Source organism: Nycticebus coucang, chromosome 18, assembly GCF_027406575.1.
Source record: "Nycticebus coucang isolate mNycCou1 chromosome 18, mNycCou1.pri, whole genome shotgun sequence".
NCBI classification, from domain to species: Eukaryota; Metazoa; Chordata; class Mammalia; order Primates; family Lorisidae; genus Nycticebus; species Nycticebus coucang.
Genome location: NC_069797.1, coordinates 9,202,099 through 9,221,371, shown reverse-complemented (window position 1 = coordinate 9,221,371; position 19,273 = coordinate 9,202,099). Strand labels below are relative to the sequence as shown.

Genomic DNA, 19,273 nt, shown 5'->3' with positions numbered 1-19,273 from the left:
AACAAAAGGATTAATAATAGACTTTTTAGTAGAAATTCTGGGAGCTGAAGACAATGGGATACCATTTCATTTTAGATGCTTATGAAAATCCCCCAAAATGATAGCTTAGAACTCTAGTCCAAGGGAAATTATCCTCCTAAATGAATGTAATATAGGGATCTGAACAGCAGATATAATGCACTAAAATCTTAGGATAAAATGCCAAAAGAATTAATCAGGAGGAAGGAAAATGATCCTAATTGGAACAAGGAATTTCAGGAAAGAATTAAGAGCACCAAAATAGCTAAATATGTGAGTAAATGTAAATGAACATTGGTTATAATAATAACAGTAATAATATCTTTTGGAGTTTAAAACATACATAGAAATAAAATATATAACAATGTAACAAAAGGAAGGGAGTAAACTGAATTAAACTGTTGGCTTTTTTCATTGTTTTGAAATGACAAAAATATTAACTTCAAGAAAGCTCCAATGACCCAAAAATTCATAGGGAATTTTAAGCGCAATCATTTTTAAACATTTCAGCCTCACGACTTCTTTATAGTTTTAAAAATTAGAGGAGAGCAAAAAGCTTTTATGTAAGTTGTTTCTACTGATATTTACCACAATTGAAATTAAAATTGGAAAAACTAAAAATATTTATTAAAAATAAACTACTACCTGATATTGCAAATGTTATGTTTTTAACAAAATATTTTCAAAACAAAAATCAGTGCAAAGAATGGTATTATTTTACATTTTTGAAAATTTCTTTAATGTCTGACTGTCTTAGTTTGCTGGGGCTACCATACAAAATACCACAGACTGGGTGGTCTAAACAATGAACCTTGACTTTCTCAGAGTTCTGGAGGCTGGAAGTCCAAGTTTCAGGTGCCTGAAGCATTGGCTGATAGTTGCCATCTTGCTGCCGTTTCCCATGGTCATCCATCTGTGTGAGCATAACCCTGTGTGAGCATAACCCAAATTTCCTCTTCCTATAAAAATACCAGTCAGAGTAGATTAGGGCCTGGCTTAATGAACTCACTTTACTTAATCACCTCTTTATAGGCTCTATCTCCAAATATCGTGACATTCTAGGGTACTGGGGGTTAGAGCTTCAACATGTGAATTTGGAGGAGGGTACGTTCATAACAGTGGTTTAACACAAGATAGTTGAATTCTCATATCTCCTTCTTCATTAAATCTTTTGCAGTATCACATGCCATGTAGCTTCTAAATAAATATGACTGTACACTCACGAGCACAATGAGAGTGAAAAGGTAAATAATATCATAGCATTGTTATGAAAATAGTTTTGAGAACAACTACTCTAGGGTTATCACTAAAATAATAAATGAGTGTAAATTGAATTGAAGATGAGATAATGAAAAATATTTGATTAATTCAAAGAAATACATGAAAGTAGAAATATAGGAAGAGACAGATAAAAACAAATAGCAAGATGACAGACTTAAACCAAACTACATTACTAATCATATTAAATGTAAATGGATTAAACAATTAAAGTATAAAGATGCTCAGACAAGATGAAAACAAGATCCAAATATATACTGATTTCAAGAGATATACTTTAAGGACATAGATTATTTGAAAGTAAAGGAGTGGAAAAAAGATACATCGTGTGTGTTATTTTTCTACTGCTGCATAACACATTGCCACAAACATTGGCTTAAAACAACAATTTATTAGCCCGAAGGCTAAGCATGTTAAGGCTAGATTTTCTGCTTGGGTTTCTTTTCTTTCTTTCTTTTTTTTTTTTTGCAGTTTTTAGGCAGGACTGGTTTTGAACCTGCCACCTTCAGCATATGGGGCCAGAGCCTTACTCCTTTGAGCCACAGGTGCCACCCATCTGCTTGGGTTTCAAAGGCTGAAATCCAGGAGTCAAATGGGTGTGGAGATTTGGGAAGAATTCACTTCTAAGCTCACTCAACTTGAACAGAATTTTTTTACAGTGGTAGGAATGAGGTCCCCATTTCCCTGTTGGCTGGCAGCCACGACTGCTCTCAGTTTCCAAAGTGTGTCCACATTCCTTGACACATATCCTCTCCATTTTCCAAGCCAGCAGTGGAGAAGGTATCTCATATTGAATCCTCCATAGTGTGTCAAATATATTTCACTGGAGAGCCCCATTCTTTTTAAGGACTTACTTGGTTAGGTAAGGCCCATTGAGGCCAATCTCCCTTAGGGTCAACTGATTTGGGACATTAACTAAATCTGTAAAATCCCTTTACAAAAGCACCTATCTTGTGTTTGACTGAATAACTGGGAACTGCATGTACACTTCGTGGGGTTAGGAATCTGGGGATCATTTTAAAATTCTCACTATCACATCATGCAGTCATCAAAAGAAAATAATTTTTGACTATATTAACCTCAGAAAAAATAGAATTTATTGTAAAAACCAATTATTAGAGACAAAAGTATTCAATACTGACAAAAGGGTCAATTCAGCAGGCATATATAAGAAAACTAAATTCGTATGTACTGAATAACACATAATCTGACAATTAAGTTCATGAATTAGCCACAATGCACTTACATGGACAGCACTGCACAAATAACTCTGTAAGATTTCATAACCAAGGTTTCAGTTGTGCTCATGTTGACATGTAGTGAGGTTTATTTTATTTTATTTTTTATTAAATCATAGCTGTGTACATTAATGTGATCATGGGGCACCATACACTGGTCTTATAGACCATTTGACACATTTTCATCACACTGGTTAACATAGCCTTCCTGGCATTTTCTTAGTTATTGTGTTAAGACATTTATATTCTACATTTACTAAGTTTCACATGTACCCATGTAAGATGCACCGCAGGTGTAATCCCACCAATCACCCTCCCTCTGCCCATTCTCCCCCTCCCTTTCCCCCTTCCCCATATTCTTAGGTAATAACTGGCTTATAGCTTTCATGTGAAAGCCCTAAATTAGTTTCATAGTAAGGCTGAGTACATTGGATTCTTTTTCTTCCATTCTTGAGATACTTTACTAAGAAGAATATGTTCCAGCTCCATCCATGTAAACATGAAAGAGGTAAAGTCTTCATCTTTCTTTAAGGCTGCATAATATTCTATGGTGTACATATACCACAATTTATTAATCCATTCATGGATCGATGGGCACTTGGGCTTTTTCCATGACATAGCAATTATGAATTGGGCTGCAATAAACATTCTGGTACAAATATCCTTGTTATAATGTGACTTTTTGGTCTTCTGGGTATATACCTAGTAGAGGAATTATAGGATTGAATGGCAGATCTATTTTTAGATCTCTAAGTGTTCTCCAAACATCTTTCTAAAAGGAATGTATTAATTTGCATTCCCACCAGCAGTGTAGAAGAGTTCCCTTTTCTCCACATCCATGCCAACATCTCTGGTCTTGGGATTTTGTGATATGGGTTAATTTTACTGGAGTTAGATGATATCTCAAAGTAGTTTTGATTTGCATTTCTCTGATGATTAAGGATGATGACCATTTTTTCATATGTCTGTAGGCTGTGCGCCTGTCTTCTTCAGAGAATTTTCTCTTCAAGTCCCTTGCCCAGCCTGTGATAGAATCGCTTGTTCTTTTCTTGCTTATACATTTGAGTTCTCTGTGGATTCTGGTTATTAAACCTTTGTCGGAGACATAACCTGCAAATATCTACTCCCATTCTGAGGGCAGTTTGCTTGCTTTACTTACTGTGTTCTTGGCTGTGCAGAAGCTTTTTAGTTTGATCACGTCCCAGTAGTGTATTTTTGAAGCTGCTTCAATTTAGGTCCTCCTCATAAAATACTTGCCCAGATGGATTTCTTCCAGGGTTTTGCCTGCATTCTTTTCTAGTATTTTTATAGTTTCATGTCTTAAGTTTAAATCTTTAATCCAGTGAGAGTCTATCTTAGTTGGTGGTGAAAGGTGTGGTTCCAGTTTCAGTCTTCTACAGGTTGCCAGTCAGTCCACCCAGCACCATTTGTTAAATAGGGAATCTTTTTGCCACTGAATGTTTTTAATTGGCTTGTCAAACATCAAATAATGGTAAGTAGCTGGGTTAATCTCTTGGTTCTCTATTCTGTTTCGTACATCAGCCTCTCTGTTTTTGTGCCAGTACCATGCTGTTTTGATCACTATTGATTTATAGTATAGTCTGAGGTCCAGTAGCATGAGTCCTCCTGCTTTGTTTTTATTTCTGAGTAATGTCTTGGCTATTCGAGGTTTTTTCTGATTCCATATAAAATGAAGTATTATTTTTTCAAGATCTTTAAAGTATGACAGTGGAGCTTTAATAGGGATTGCATTAAAATTGTATATTGCTTTGGGTAGTATGGACATTTTAACCATGTTGATTCTTCCCAGCCATGAGCATGGTACGTTTTTCCATTTGTTAACATTTTCAGCTATTTCTTTTCTTAGAGTTTCATAGTTCCCTTTATAGAGATCTTTCACGTCCTTGGTTAGATAAACTCCCAAATATTTCATCCTCTTTGACACTACTGTGAATGGAATAGAGTCCTTAACTGTTTTTTCAGCTTGACTATTGTTGGTATATATAAAGGCTACCAATTTATGAATGTTGATTTTGTAACCTGAGATGCTGCTGTATTCCTAGATCACTTCTAAGAGTTTTATAGTAGAATCCCTGGTGTTTTCCAGATATACAATCATATCATCTGCGAAGAGCGAAAGTTTGATGTCTTCTGACCCTATATGGATACCCTTGATTGCCTTTTCTTCCCTAATTGTGATGGCTAAAACTTCTATTACAATGTTAAAGAGCAGTGGAGACAATGGACAGCCTTGTCTGGTTCCTGATCTGAGTGGAAATGATTCCAATTTAACTCCATTCAATATGATATTGGCTGTGGGTTTGCTGTAGATGGTCTCTATCAGTTTAAGAAATGTCCCTTCTATACCAGTTTTGTTAAGTGTTCAGATCATGAAGGGATGCTGGATATTATCAAAAGCTTTTTCTGCATCAATTGAGAGAATCATATGGTCTTTGTTTTTTAAATTTGTTTATGTGCTGAATTATATTTATAGATTTACATATATTGGACCAGGCTTGAGGCCTTGTGATAAAACCGACTTGGTCATGATGTATACTTTGTTTGAAATGTTGCCGAGTTCTGTTTGTTAGGATCTTGTTGAATATTTTTGCATCAACATTCATTAGTGATGTTGGTCTATAATTTTCTTTTCTTGTTGGGTCTTTTCCTGGTTTGGGAATCAGGGTGATGTTTGCTTCATAGAACGTGTTGGGTAGTCTTCCTTTTTCTATATTTTGGAAGAGGTTGAGTAATATAGGTACTAGTTCCTCTTTAAAGGTTTGGTAGAATTCTGAAGTGAAGCCACCTGGTCCTGCACTTTTCTTTTTAGGGAGATTTTGTATGGTTGATGCTATTTCAGAACTTGCTATTGGCCTGTTCAACATTTCCACTTGATTCTGGCTAAGTCTTAGAAGGTGATGTGCTTCCAAGTATTGGTCAATTTCCTTCAGATTTTCATATTTCTGAGAATAAAGTTTCTTGTAATATTCATTAAGGATTTTTTGAATTTCTGAGGAGTCTGTTGTTATTTCATGTTTGTTGTTTCTGATTGATGAAATTAGAGGTTTTATTCTTTTTTTCCTGGTTTGGTTAGCCAAAGGTTTATCTATTTTATTGAACTTTTCAAAAAACCAACTTTTTGGTTTATTGATCTGTTGTATAATTCTTTTGTTTTCAATTTCATTTAATTCTGCTCTAATTTTGGTTATTTCTTTTCTTCTACTGGGTTTGGGGTTGGAATGTTCTTCCTTTTCCAGTTGCTTGAGATGTCCCATTAAGTTGTTAACTTCCTCTCTTTCTGTTCTCTTGAGGAAGGCTTGCAGTGCTATAAATTTCCCTCTTAGGACTGCCTTTGCGGTATCCCAGAGGTTCTGATAATTCGTGTGTTCATCATCATTTTGTTCCAAAAATTTGGCAATTTCCTTCTTAATCTCATCTCTGACCCAGCTATCATTCAGCATAAGGTTATTTAACTTCCATGTTTTTGTATGAGTATGCAGGTTCCTGTTGTTATTGAGTTCAACTTTTATTCCATGGTGGTCTGAGAAGATGAAAGGAACAATTTCTATTCCTTTAAATTTACTGCAGTTAGACTGTGACCTAAGATGTGATCAATTTTGGAATATGTTCTGTGGACTGATGAGAAGTATGTGTATTCATTTTGTTGAAATGAAATGTTCTGTAGATGTCTGCTAAATCCAAATGTTGGATGATTAGGTTTAAATCTAAAATTTCTTTGCTCAGCTTCTTTTTTTTTTTTATTGTTGGGGATTCATTGAGGGTACAATAAGCCAGGTTACACTGATTGCAATTGTTAGGTAAGGTCCCTCTTGCAATCATGTCTTGCCCCCATAAAGTGTGACACACACCAAGGCCCCACCCCCCTCCCTCCGTCCCTCTTTCTGCTTCCCTCCCATAACCTTAATTGTCATTAATTGTCCTCAGATCAAAATTGAGTACATAGGATTCATGCTTCTCCATTCTTTTGATGCTTTACTAAGAATAATGTCTTCTACTTCCATCCAGGTTAATACAAAGGATGTAAATAAAGTCTCCATTTTTTTTAATGGCTGAATAGTATTCCATGGTATACATATACCACAGCTTGTTAATCCATTCCTGGGTTGGTGGGCATTTAGGCTGTTTCCACATTTTGGCGATTGTAAATTGAGCTGCAATAAACAGTCTAGTGCAAGTGTCCTTATGATAAAAGGATTTTTTTCCTTCTGGGTAGATGCCCAGTAATGGGATTGCAGGATCAAATGGGAGGTCTAGCTTGAGTGCTTTGAGGTTTCTCCATACTTCCTTCCAGAAAGGTTGTACTAGTTTGCAGTCCCACCAGCAGTGTAAAAGTGTTCCCTTCTCTCCACATCCACGCCAGCATCTGCAGTTTTGAGATTTTGTGATGTGGGCCATTCTCACCGGGGTTAGATGATATCTCAGGGTTGTTTTGGTTTGCATTTCTCTAATATATAGAGATGATGAACATTTTTTCATGTGTTTGTTAGCCATTCGTCTGTCATCTTTAGAGAAAGTTCTATTCATGACTCTTGCCCATTGATATATGGGATTGTTGACTTTTTTCATGTGGATTAATTTGAGTTCTCTATAGATCCTAGTAATCAAGCTTTTGTCTGATTGAAAATATGCAAATATCCTTTCCCATTGTGTAGGTTGTTTCTTTGCTTTGGTTATTGTCTCCTTAGCTGTACAGAAGCTTTTCAGTTTAATAAAGTCCCATTTGTTTATTTTTGTTGTTGTTGCAATTGCCATGGCAGTCTTCTTCATGAAGTCTTTCCCAAGGCCAATATCTTCCAGTGTTTTTCCTATGCTTTCTTGGAGGATTTTTATTGTTTCATGCCTTAAATTTAAGTCCTTTATCCATCTTGAATCAATTTTTGTGAGTGGGGAAAGGTGTGGGTCCAGTTTCAGTCTTTTACATGTAGACATCCAGTTCTCCCAACACCATTTATTGAATAGGAAGTCTTTCCCCCAAGGTATGTTCTTGTTTGGTTTATCGAAGATTAGGTGGTTGTAAGATGTTAGTTTCATTTCTTGGTTTTCAATTCGATTCCAAGTGTCTATGTCTCTGTTTTTGTGCCAGTACCATGCTGTCTTGACCACTATGGCTTTGTAATACAGACTAAAATCTGGTATGCTGATGCCCCCAGCTTTATTTATTTATTTATTTATCTTTTGTAGAAAGAGGGTCTCGCTCTTTCTTTTTTTTTTTTTTTTTTTTTTTTGTAGAGACAGAGTCTCACTGTACCGCCCTCGGTAGAGTGCCGTGGAGTCACACGGCTCACAGCAACCTCTAACTCTTGGGCTTACGCGATTCTCTTGCCTCAGACTCCCAAGCAGCTGGGACTACAGGCGCCCGCCACAACGCCTGGCTATTTTTTTGTTGCAGTTTGGCCGGGGCAGGGTTTGAACCCGCCACCCTCGGCATATGGGGCCGGCGCCCTACTCACTGAGCCAAGGAGCTGCCCTCCCCAGCTTTATTTTTATTACTAAGAACTGCCTTAGCTATACAGGGTTTTTTCCAGTTCCATACAAAATGTAGAATCATTTTTTCCAAATCTTGAAAGTACAATGTTGGTATTTTGAGAGGAATGGCATTGAATAGGCAGATTGCTTTGGGAAGTATAGACATTTTAACAATGTTGATTCTTCCCATCCATGAGCATGGTATGTTCTGCCATTTTTTAATATCCTCTGCTATTTCCTTTCTGAGGATTTCACAGTTTTCTTTATAGAGGTCCTTCACCTCCTTCATTAGGTATATTCCTAGGTATTTCATTTTCTTTGAAACTATGGTGAAGGGAGTTGTGGTCCTTAATTAGCTTCTCATCTTGACTGTTATTGGTGTATACAAAGGCTACTGACTTGTGGACATTGATTTTATATCCTGAAACATTACTGTACTTTTTGATGACTTTCAGGAGTCTTGTGGTTGAGTCTTTGGGGTTCTCTAAGTATAAGATCATGTCATCAGCAAAGAGGGAGAGTTTGACCTCCTCTGCTCCCATTTGGATTCCCTTTATTTCCTTGTCTTGCCTAATTGTATTGGCTAGAACTTCCAGCACTATGTTGAATAGTAAAGGTGACAGAGGACAACCTTGTCTGGTTCCAGTTCTAAGAGGAAAAGCTTTCAGTTTTACTCCATTCAGTAAAATACTAGCTGTGGATTTGTCATAGATAGCTTCAATCAGTTTTAGAAATGTGCCACCTATACCTATACTCTTCAGTGTTCTAACTAGAAAAGGATGCTGGATTTTTTTTTTTTTTTTTTAATTTGGCCGGGGCTGGATATGAACCCGCCACCTCCAGCATATGGGACCGGCGCTCTACCCGCTGAACCACAGGCGCCGCCCGGGATGCTGGATTTTATCAAATGCTTTTTCTGCATCTATTGAGAGGATCATGTGATCTTTATTTTTGCCTCTGTTAATATGGTGGATAATGTTTATGGACTTGCGTATGTTAAACCAGACTTGCATCCCTGGGATGAAGCCTACTTGATCATGATGAATGACTTTTTTGATGATAAGTTGTAATCTATTGGCTAGGATTTTGTTGAGAATTTTTGCATCTATATTCATGAGTGAGATTGGTCTGAAATTCTCCTTTTTGTTTGGGTCTTTTCCTGGTTTTGGTATCAGGGTGAGGTTGCTTCATAGAATGTGTTGGGGAAGATTCCTTCTTCCTCAAGTTTTTGGAATAATTTCTGCAGTACAGGAATAAGCTCTTCCTTGAAGGTTTGATAGAATTCTGGAGTGAAGCCATCTGGACCAGGGCATTTTTTAGTTGGAAGATTTTGTATTGTTTCTTTGATCTCAGTGCTTGAAATTGGTCTGTTCAGGAGCTCTATTTCTTCCTGGCTGAGTCTGGGGAGAGGGTGTGATTCCAAATATTGATCCATTTCCTTCAGATTGTCAAATTTCTGGGCATAGAGTTTCTGGTAGTATTCAGAGATGATCTCTTGTATCTTCGTGGGATCAGTTGTTATTTCCCCTTTATCATTTCTGATTGAGGTTACTAGAGATTTTACTTTTATATTTCTAGTTAGTCTGGCCAATGGTTTATCTATTTTATTTATTTTTTCAAAAACCAACTCTTTGTTTCATTAATTTTCTGAATGATCCTTTTGTTTTCAATTTCATTGATCTCTGATTTGATTTTGGATATTTCTTTTCTTCTACTGAGTTTAGGCTTAGATTATTCTTCTGTTTCCAATTCCATAAGATCTCTTGTGAGATTGTTGATGTGCTCTCTTTCTGTTTTTTGAATGTAGGCATCTAAAGCGATGAATTTTCCTCTCAAAACTGCTTTTGCAGTATCCCACAGGTTTTGGTAGCTTGTGTCTTCATTGTTGTTATGCTCAAGGAAGTTAATGATTTCCTGTTTTATTTCTTCCTTCACCCATCTGTTATTCAACAGAAGATTGTTTAATTTCCATGCCTTTGGATGGGGTCGAGGATTTTTGTTAGAGTTGAGTTCCACCTTTAGTGCCTTATGGTCTGAGAAGATAGAAGGTAAAATTTCAATTCTTTTGATTCTGTTGATATTTGTTTTGTGTCCCAGGATATGATCAATTTTGGAGAATGTTCCATGGGGTGATGAGAAGAATGTATATTCTTTATCTTTGGGGTGGAGTGTTCTATATGCATCTATCAAGCACAGTTGTTCTAGGGTCTCATTTAAATCTCTTATATCTTTGTTTAATTTCTGTTTAGAGGATCTGTCCAGCTCTGTAAGAGGAGTGTTAAAGTCCCCTGTTATGATGGTATTATCAGATATCATATTGCTCAGACTGAGTAAGGTCTGCTTCAAGAATCTGGGAGCATTTAAATTGGGTGCATAAATATTTAGAATTGAAACGTCTTTTTTTTTTTTATTGTTGGGGATTCATCGAGGGTACAATAAGCCAGTTACACTGATTGCAATTGTTAGGTAAAAACCCTCTTGCAATCATGCCTTGCTCCCATAAAGTGTGACACACACTAAGGCCCCATCCCCCTCCCTCCCTCCCTCTTTCTGCTTCCCCCCCATAACCTTAATTGTCATTAATTGTCCTCATATCAAGATTGAGTACATAGGATTCATGCTTCTCCATTCTTGTGATGCTTTACTAAGAATAATGTCTTCCACTTCCATCCAGGTTAATACGAAGGATGTAAAGTCTCCATTTTCTTTAATGGCTGAATAGTATTCCATGGTATACATATACCACAGCTTGTTAATCCATTCCTGGGTTGGTGGGCATTTAGGCTGTTTCCACATTTTGACGACTGTAAATTGAGCTGCAATAAACAGTCTAGTACAAGTGTCCTTATGATAAAAGGATTTTTTTCCTTCTGGGTAGATGCCCAGTAATGGGATTCCTGGATCAAATGGGAGGTCTAGCTTGAGTGCTTTGAGGTTTCTCCATACTTCCTTCCAGAAAGGTTGTACTAGTTTGCAGTCCCACCAGCAGTGTAAAAGTGTTCCCTTCTCTCCACATCCACGCCAGCATCTGCAGTTTTGAGATTTTGTGATGTGGGCCATTCTCACTGGGTTTAGATGATATCTCAGGGTTGTTTTGGTTTGCATTTCTCTAATATATAGAGATGATTAACATTTTTTCATGTGTTTGTTAGCCATTTGTCTGTCATCTTTAGAGAAAGTTCTATTCATGTCTCTTGCCCATTGATATATGGGATTGTTGGCTTTTTTCATGTGGATTAATTTGAGTTCTCTATAGATCCTAGTTATCAAGCTTTTGTCTGATTGAAAATATGCAAATATCCTCTCCCATTGTGTAGGTTGTCTCTTTGCTTTGGTTATTGTCTCCTTAGCTGTACAGAAGCTTTTCAGTTTAATGAAGTCCCATTTATTAATTATTGTTGTTGTTGAAATTGCCATGGCAGTCTTCTTCATGAAGTCTTCCCCCATGCCAATATCTTCCAGTGTTTTTCCTATGCTTTCTTTGAGGATTTTTATTGTTTCATGCCTTAAATTTAAGTCCTTTATCCATCTTGAATCAATTTTTGTGAGTGGGGATAGGTGTGGGTCCAGTTTCAGTCTTTTTCTTGTAGACATCCAGTTCTCCCAACACCATTATTGAATGGGGAGTCTTTCCCCCAAGGTAAGTTCTTGTTTGGTTTATCGAAGATTAGGTGGTTGTAAGATGTTAGTTTCATTTCCTGGTTTTCAATTCGATTCCAAGTGTCTATGTCTCTGTTTTTGTGCCAGTACCATGCTGTCTTGACCACTATGGCTTTGTAGTACAGACTAAAATCTGGTATGCTGATGCCCCCAGCTTTATTTTTGTTACAGAGAACTGCCTTAGCTATACGGGGTTTTTTCCGGTTCCATACAAAACGCAGAATCATTTTTTCCAAATCTTGAACGTACGATGTAGGTACTTTGATAGGAATGGCATTGAATAGGTAGATTGCTTTGGGAAATATAGACATTTTAACAAAGTTGATTCTTCCCATCCATGAGCATGGTATGTTCTTCCAGTTGTTAATATCCTCTGCTATTTCCTTTCTGAGGATTTCATAGTTTTCTTTATAGAGTTCCTTCACCTCCTTCATTAGGTATATTCCTAGGTATTTCATTTTCTTTGAAACTATGGTGAAGGGAGTTGTGTCCTTAATTAGCTTCTCATCTTGACTGTTATTGGTGTATACAAAGGCTACTGACTTGTGGACATTGATTTTATATCCTAAAACTTTACTGTATTTTTTCATGACTTCTAAGATTCTTGTGGTTGAGTCTTTGGGGTTCTCTAAGTATAAGATCATGTCGTCAGCAAAGAGGGAGAGTTTGACCTCCTCTGCTCCCATTTGGATTCCCTTTATTTCCTTGTCTTGCCTAATTGTATTGGCTAGAACTTCCAGCACTATGTTGAATAGTAAAAGTGACAGAGGTCAACCTTGTCTGGTTCTAGTTCTAAGAGGAAAAGCTTTCAGTTTTACTCCATTCAGTAAAATATTGGCTGTGGATTTGTCATAGATAGCTTCAATCAGTTTTAGAAATGTGGCACCTGTGCCTATACTCTTCAGTGTTCTAATTAGAAAAGGATGCTGGATTTTATCAAATGCTTTTTCTGCATCTATTGAGAGGATCATGTGATCTTTATTTTTGCCTCTGTTAATATGGTGGATAACGTTTATGGACTTGTGTATGTTAAACCAGCCTTGCATCCCTGGGATGAAGCCTACTTGATCATGATGAATGACTTTTTTGATGATAAGTTGTAATCTATTGGCTAGGATTTTGTTGAGAATTTTTGCATCTATATTCATGAGTGAGATTGGTCTGAAATTCTCCTTTTTGTTTGGGTCTTTTCCTGGTTTTGGTATCAGGGTGATGTTGCTTCATAGAATGTGTTGGGGAAGATTCCTTCTTCCTCAATTTTTTGGAATAATTTCTGCAGTACAGGAATAAGCTCTTCCTTGAAGGTTTGATAGAATTCTGGAGTGAAGCCATCTGGACCAGGGCATTTTTTGGTTGGAAGCTTTTGTATTGTTTCTTTGATCTCAGTGCTTGAAATTGGTCTGTTCAGGAGGTCTATTTCTTCCTGGCTAGGTCTAGGGAGAGGGTGTGATTCCAAATATTGATCCATTTCCTTCAGATTGTCAAATTTCTGGGCATAGAGTTTCTGGTAGTATTCAGAGATGATCTCTTGTATCTCTGTGGGATCAGTTGTTATTTCTCCTTTATCGTTTCTGATTGAGGTTACTAGAGATTTAACTTTTCTATTTCTAGTTAGTCTGGCCAATGGTTTATCTATTTTATTTATTTTTTCAAAAACCAACTCCTTGTTTCATTAATTTTTTGAATGATCCTTTTGTTTTCAATTTCATTGATCTCTGATTTGATTTTGGATATTTCTTTTCTTCTACTGAGTTTAGGCTTAGATTGTTCTTCTTTTTCCAATTCCATAAGATCTCTTGTAAGATTGTTGATGTGCTCTTTCTGTTTTTTGAATGTAGGCATCTAAAGCGATGAATTTTCCTCTCAAAACTGCTTTTGCAGTATCCCAAAGGTTTTGGTAGCTTGTGTCTTCATTTTTGTTATGCTCAAGGAAGTTAATGATTTCCTGTTTTATTTCTTCCTGCACCCATCTGTTATTCAACAGAAGATTGTTTAATTTCCATTCCTTTGGGTGGGGTTGAGCATTTTTGTTAGAGTTGAGTTCCACCTTTAGTGCCTTATGGTCTGAAAAGATACAAGGTAAAATTTCAATTCTTTTGATTCTGTTGATATTTGTTTTGTGTCCCAGGATATGATAAATTTTGGAGAATGTTCCATGGGGTGATGAGAAGAATGTATATTCTTTATCTTTGGGGTGGAGCGTTCTATATGCGTCTATCAAGCATAGTTGTTCTAGGGTCTCATTTAAATCTCTTATATCTTTGTTAAATTTCTGTTTAGAGGATCTATCCAGCTCTGTAAGAGGAGTGTTAAAGTCCCCTGTTATGATGGTATTATCAGATATCATATTGCTCAGACTGAGTAAGGTCTGCTTCAAGAATCTGGGAGCATTTAAATTGGGTGCATAAATATTTAGAATTGAAATGTCTTCTTGTTGTAGTTTTCCCTTGACCAATATATAGTGAACATCTTTGTCTTTTTTGACTTTAGTTGCTTTAAATCCACATGTATCTGAAAATAAGATTGCAACTCCTCTTTTCTTCTGAATTCCATTTGACTGAAAATTTGTCTTCCAAGCCTTGACTGGGAGCTTTAATTTGTCTTTTGAAGCCAGGTGTGTTTCTTGCAGACAGTAAATGGATGGCTTGTGTTTTTTAATCCAGTCAGCCAATCTATGTCTCTTCAGTGGGGAATTCAAGCCATTAACATTTATTGAGATAATTTATAAGTATGGTAGTATTCTATTCGTCTTATTTTGTGAGAGTCCATTGCTTAGTTTTATCTTTTGCATCAGTGTGGAGGTTAGGTTCCGTCCTTTGATTTCTGAGTTCTTACTTTGCTGCTGATCCATTGTGGTGGTCAGTGTGCAGAACAGGTTGAAGTATTTCCTGTAGAGCTGGTCTTGTTTTGGCGAATTTCCTCAATGTTTGTATATCCGTAAATGATTTGATTTCTCCGTCAGTTTTGAAGCTTAGCTTAGCAGGGTACAGAATTCTGGGCTGAAAATTGTTCTGTTTAAGTAGATTAAAGGTAGATGACCATTGTCTTCTTGCTTGGAAAGTTTCATTAGAGAAATCTGTCGTCACTCTGATGGATTTGCCCCTGTAGGTCAACTGGCGCTTACTCCTGGCAGCTTGCAGAATCTTTTCTTTTGTCTTGACTTTGGACAGGTTCATCACAATGTGTCTTGAAGAAGCTCGGTTAGAGTTGAGGCGACCTGGGGTCCGATATCCCTCTGAAAGCAGTGTGTCAGAATCTTTGGTGATGTTTGGGAAATTTTCTTTTATAATATTCTGTAGTATGGCTTCCATTTCTCTGGGGCATTCTTCTTCCCCTTCTGGGATTCCTACAACTCATATGTTGGAATGCTTCATAAAGTGCCATAATTCTGACAGTGAACATTCTGCTTTCTCTCTCTTCTTTTCTGCCTCTTTTACTGTCTGAGTTATCTCAAGAACTTTGTCTTCTACCTCTGAAATTCTTTCTTCTGCATGGTCTAACCTGTTGCTGATACTTTCCATTGCATCTTTAAGTTCCCTTATTGACTGTTTCAGTTCCTTCAGCTCTGCTGTATCCTTTTTATATTCTTCATATCATTCATCTCTTAATTGATTCTGTTTTTGGATTTCCTTTTGGTTATTTTCCACTTTATTAGCAATTTCCATCATTGTTTCCATCATTTCTTTCATTGTTTTCAACATGTGTATTCTAAATTCCCTTTCTGTCATTCCTAACATTTCTTTACAGGTGGAATCATTTGCAGTAGCTACCTCATGGTCCCTTGGTGGGGTTGTTCTAGACTGGTTCTTCATGTTGCCAGAAGTTTTCTGCTGATTCTTCCTCATGAGTGATTTCTTTTATCTGTTTCCTTGCCCTAATTTTCCTTTCACTTCCTCTTGCTCTTTAAGTTCTTGTGCCTGTGGACTAAGGGTTACAGGACCAGAAGGGTGAGAAGGTTGAAGAGCAAAAAAACGATGAAAGAAAGGAGGACTGAGTGATAAGAAAAAAAGAAAAATAGAGAAAGGAGAGTGGGTGGGTATAAGGAATATTGACAAAAAGAAGAGAGGCACAGAAAGAGGGAGACAGAGCAATATAGGTGTACAGTAGGGTACTTTGACACAACCTTAAGAAAACTCCACCTTCTGGGGGTGCCCAGTTGCGTCATTCCCTTGAGGTCAGCAGCTCTTTGCTAACCTGGTCAGACACAGTACCCCACCTCCACCAAGTAGAGAGGAAGGACAAAAATGCTATAAAGCAAACCAAAACAAGGAAACAGAAAACTTTACGGGGATAAAATTGGGTGAAAAACCAAATGATAGCGGTAGAAACACTAGCAAAAATGAAGTTCTAGTTATTAAAAAAGGCAGCAATGGGAAATTATAATTAAACTAGAAAAATTGAGAAAGAAAAAGGGATCTGTATGGAAAAGATTGAAATTAAAATACAAAAGAACATCAACAACGTCAAAATAAACAAAAAACCCCAACCAAACAAAAAAAAGAAAAAAGAAAAAATACACAACCAAAAACAAAGCAGTTTGTATATGTTATTGAATATTGTCTGGGCAACACGTGGTCTTCTGGGGTATGAGATGTTAATCACAGTTCTGATACGACTGGAGGCTGCTGATTTCTCAAACCCCAGCAGGTAGACAGCCTAAATCTCTCTTCAGCCCACTTAAAAGGCACTTTGAACTTGTAAACTTGCTGAGCAGAAGCTTTACCAGCTTTCTCGCTGGAATCACTGCTGAAGTGGCTATCCACTTACCCAGTGTGCCAAAACTGGTCTCACTCTGCCCCTGAGGGTTAGGGCTGCAAGGCGGCTCAGACCCCACCCTTAGGCTACTTGGTTGCTGGGTTACCAGCTCCCACCCGTTTCTAGCTCTGCGACCCTGAGGGCGGAGCTTGCCGGGGCAGATCACTCACAATTGCTCCCTGTGACCCATAGCCAAACACTATTAGCTCTGTCTGGCTCAGCGGCTCAGACTGGGGCCCTAGAGAACAGCCAAAGTTCTCCGCACTCCTGCTCAGGCTCTCCCCAAGGCAGTTCAACTGAGTGCCAAGTCCAAAGACACCAAAACAGTTCACAGGTAAGGCCTTTCTGGTTTGTAGTCTCGCTGCTACTGAACTTACAGTTGCAGGCTGGTTTAGACAGATTGAACACACGCAACCATTTTTTCGTATGTTTCTTGGCCATTCATCTGTCTTCTTGGGGAGAAGGTGCTGTTCATGTCTCTTGAAAAAAGATAAATGGGCTTGTTTGCTCTTTTCTTGTTGATTTGCTTGAGATCTTTGTAGATTTTGGTTATTTGCCTTTTGTCAGATTTGTAATATGTGAATATCTTCCATTCCAAAGGTTGTCTATTTGCTTTAATTGTTGTATCCTTAGCTGTGTAGAAGCTTTTTAGCTTGATCAGGTCTAATTTATTTATTTTTGTCATTGCTGCAATTGCTAATAGGGCCTTCTTCATAAAACCTTTCCCTAGGCCCATATTGTTAAGAGTGTTTCCCATACTTTCTTCTAGAGTTTTTATTGTTTATGATGACAGCTTTGATGGCCATTCTAGAAAGAGCTCTAAAATGGGTTTGAAGGGTGGACTAGATAATCACACCAGTGAATAGCTTCTCAAGGAGAATATTTCAAAGGTGACCATAGTGATATTTAGCAATGAGGTATATAGCACTTTTTCTAGAACAAATTCACAAACTTCATTGTCAGACCTTGTATAGCTTCAAATTATATGATCATTGACAGAAATAGAGGAAAAGGTAAATCCAAAATCATAGTTGGAAAAGTGAAGACATCATTCTTAGTGGCTGACAGAATAAGTAGAAAAGTAAATCACTAGGAATATAGAAAATTTGAAGAAAAACTACCAACCAACTTGATCTAATCAATATTTATAGACCATTACATCTAATTGAAGAATTTTCAAGAGAAAATTCTCACTTCCATATTATTTTCAAATGAATATAGAGCATTAACGTTACGGGAGTACAAACATTTTGGTTACATAAATTGCTTTTGTACCATTTGAGTCTCAGTTACAAGTGTGCCGCTACCTAGACATGTTTTCAAAAGTGTTTGTACCATATTGCAGCCCAGCCACAGTGTGTGCTGTTTCACCTATTCTCAGCTTTGCCAACTCATGGTATTGTGAGAGTTTTGGTTTGTACTCTCATAATGTTCTGAAATAAAATTTAAAAAAGAAAAATCAAAAGGAAGTTTGGATGGGGACACAGACACAGGGAGAACACCATGGAAACTTGAAAGCAGAGATCAGGGTGATGCATCTCCAAGCCACGGAACCCCAAAGGTTGCCAATGACCACCAGAAGCTGTGACAGGCCTGGATCATATTCTCCCTCACAGCCCTCAGAAGGGGCCAACCCTGTCGACACCTGTATCTTGGGCTTCTAGCCTCCAGAAGTGGGAGATAATAAATACATTTTGCTTAAGTAAAAAAGAAAAAACAAATAAACAAAATAATTGGCAGTTTCTTAGAAAGCTATATGTATATTTACCAGCCACCCAAACTTAGAAATTTATGCAACATGAAAGAAAATGTGTCTACACAAAAACATGTATATGAGTGTTCATAGCAGGTTTATGCATAAAAGCCACAAACTGGAAACAACTGAAATGTCCAATGAGTGAATGAATAAACCATAGTAGTACATTTATACAATGGGCTACACACCAATAAAAGAGAATGAAATATGGACACACACCATACGATGGAATCTCAAAACTTTATGCTGAGTGTAAAGAAGGTAGATACAGAAGAGTATGCTTTGTAATTCCATTTGTATGAAAGTCTAGAAAGTAGATGTATTATTTCTTGGAGTCAGAGGTGGAAAGCATTGCCTGGGGAAGCATACACTGGGAAGTGTTTTGGGGTGGTAAAAATGTTCTGTTTTGATTGTGGTGGTGGTTATACAGGTGTTTAAATTTGTCAAAACGTGAAGTTAAATTATGTGCAATTTGTTATATGTAATGTCCCAATAACGATAACACACATCTATTTGATGCAGCTAACTAGATACTTAGAAATGTATAGTGTCAATATAAATATTAGCAAAAAAGAAATGTTGGAAATCAGTTATCTCAGATTTTATTTCAAGGAGCTAGATAAAAAGTTAATCATATTCAAATCAAGTACATAGAAGAAAATAAAAGATCATGAATCAATGAAGAAGATAATTATAGCTATATAAAAATTCAAAGTGGGTTTTTAAAAAAGATTAATAAAATGTTAAATCCTTAGAAAGTCTAAACAAGAAAACAAAAAGAGAATATACAAATTGCCAATACCAGGACTGAAACAAAGAACATCACTTTAGATCCTGGAGATACTAAAATTATAACAAGCAGATATTATAAAGTATTTAAGGACAATAATTGGACGTTTTGATAATACGATATGGATATATTTTTCCAAACTCTTACCAAAACTTAAAAAAAGATAGAAAATCGAGGGACTTTACCTAACAATTGCAATCAGTGTAACCTGGCTTATTGTACCCTCAATGAATCCCCAACAATAAAAAAAAAAAAAAAAAAGATAGAAAATCTGAATAATCCTTTGTTGAT

General features: G+C 36.9%; 1 protein-coding gene across 1 annotated transcript in view; it reads right to left on the bottom strand.

Annotated features, from left to right (window-relative positions):
• Positions 1 to 786: 786 nt before the first annotated feature.
• LOC128571007 (zinc finger protein 316-like) overlaps positions 787 to 19,273 on the bottom strand; it is a 64,753-nt gene continuing 46,266 nt past the window's right edge. Inside the window, exon 6 of the mRNA XM_053570706.1 lies at positions 787 to 977. Coding sequence (XP_053426681.1) covers positions 817 to 977 — 161 coding nt within the window. The 3' untranslated portion in view covers positions 787 to 816. The remainder of the gene's footprint in view (positions 978 to 19,273) is intronic.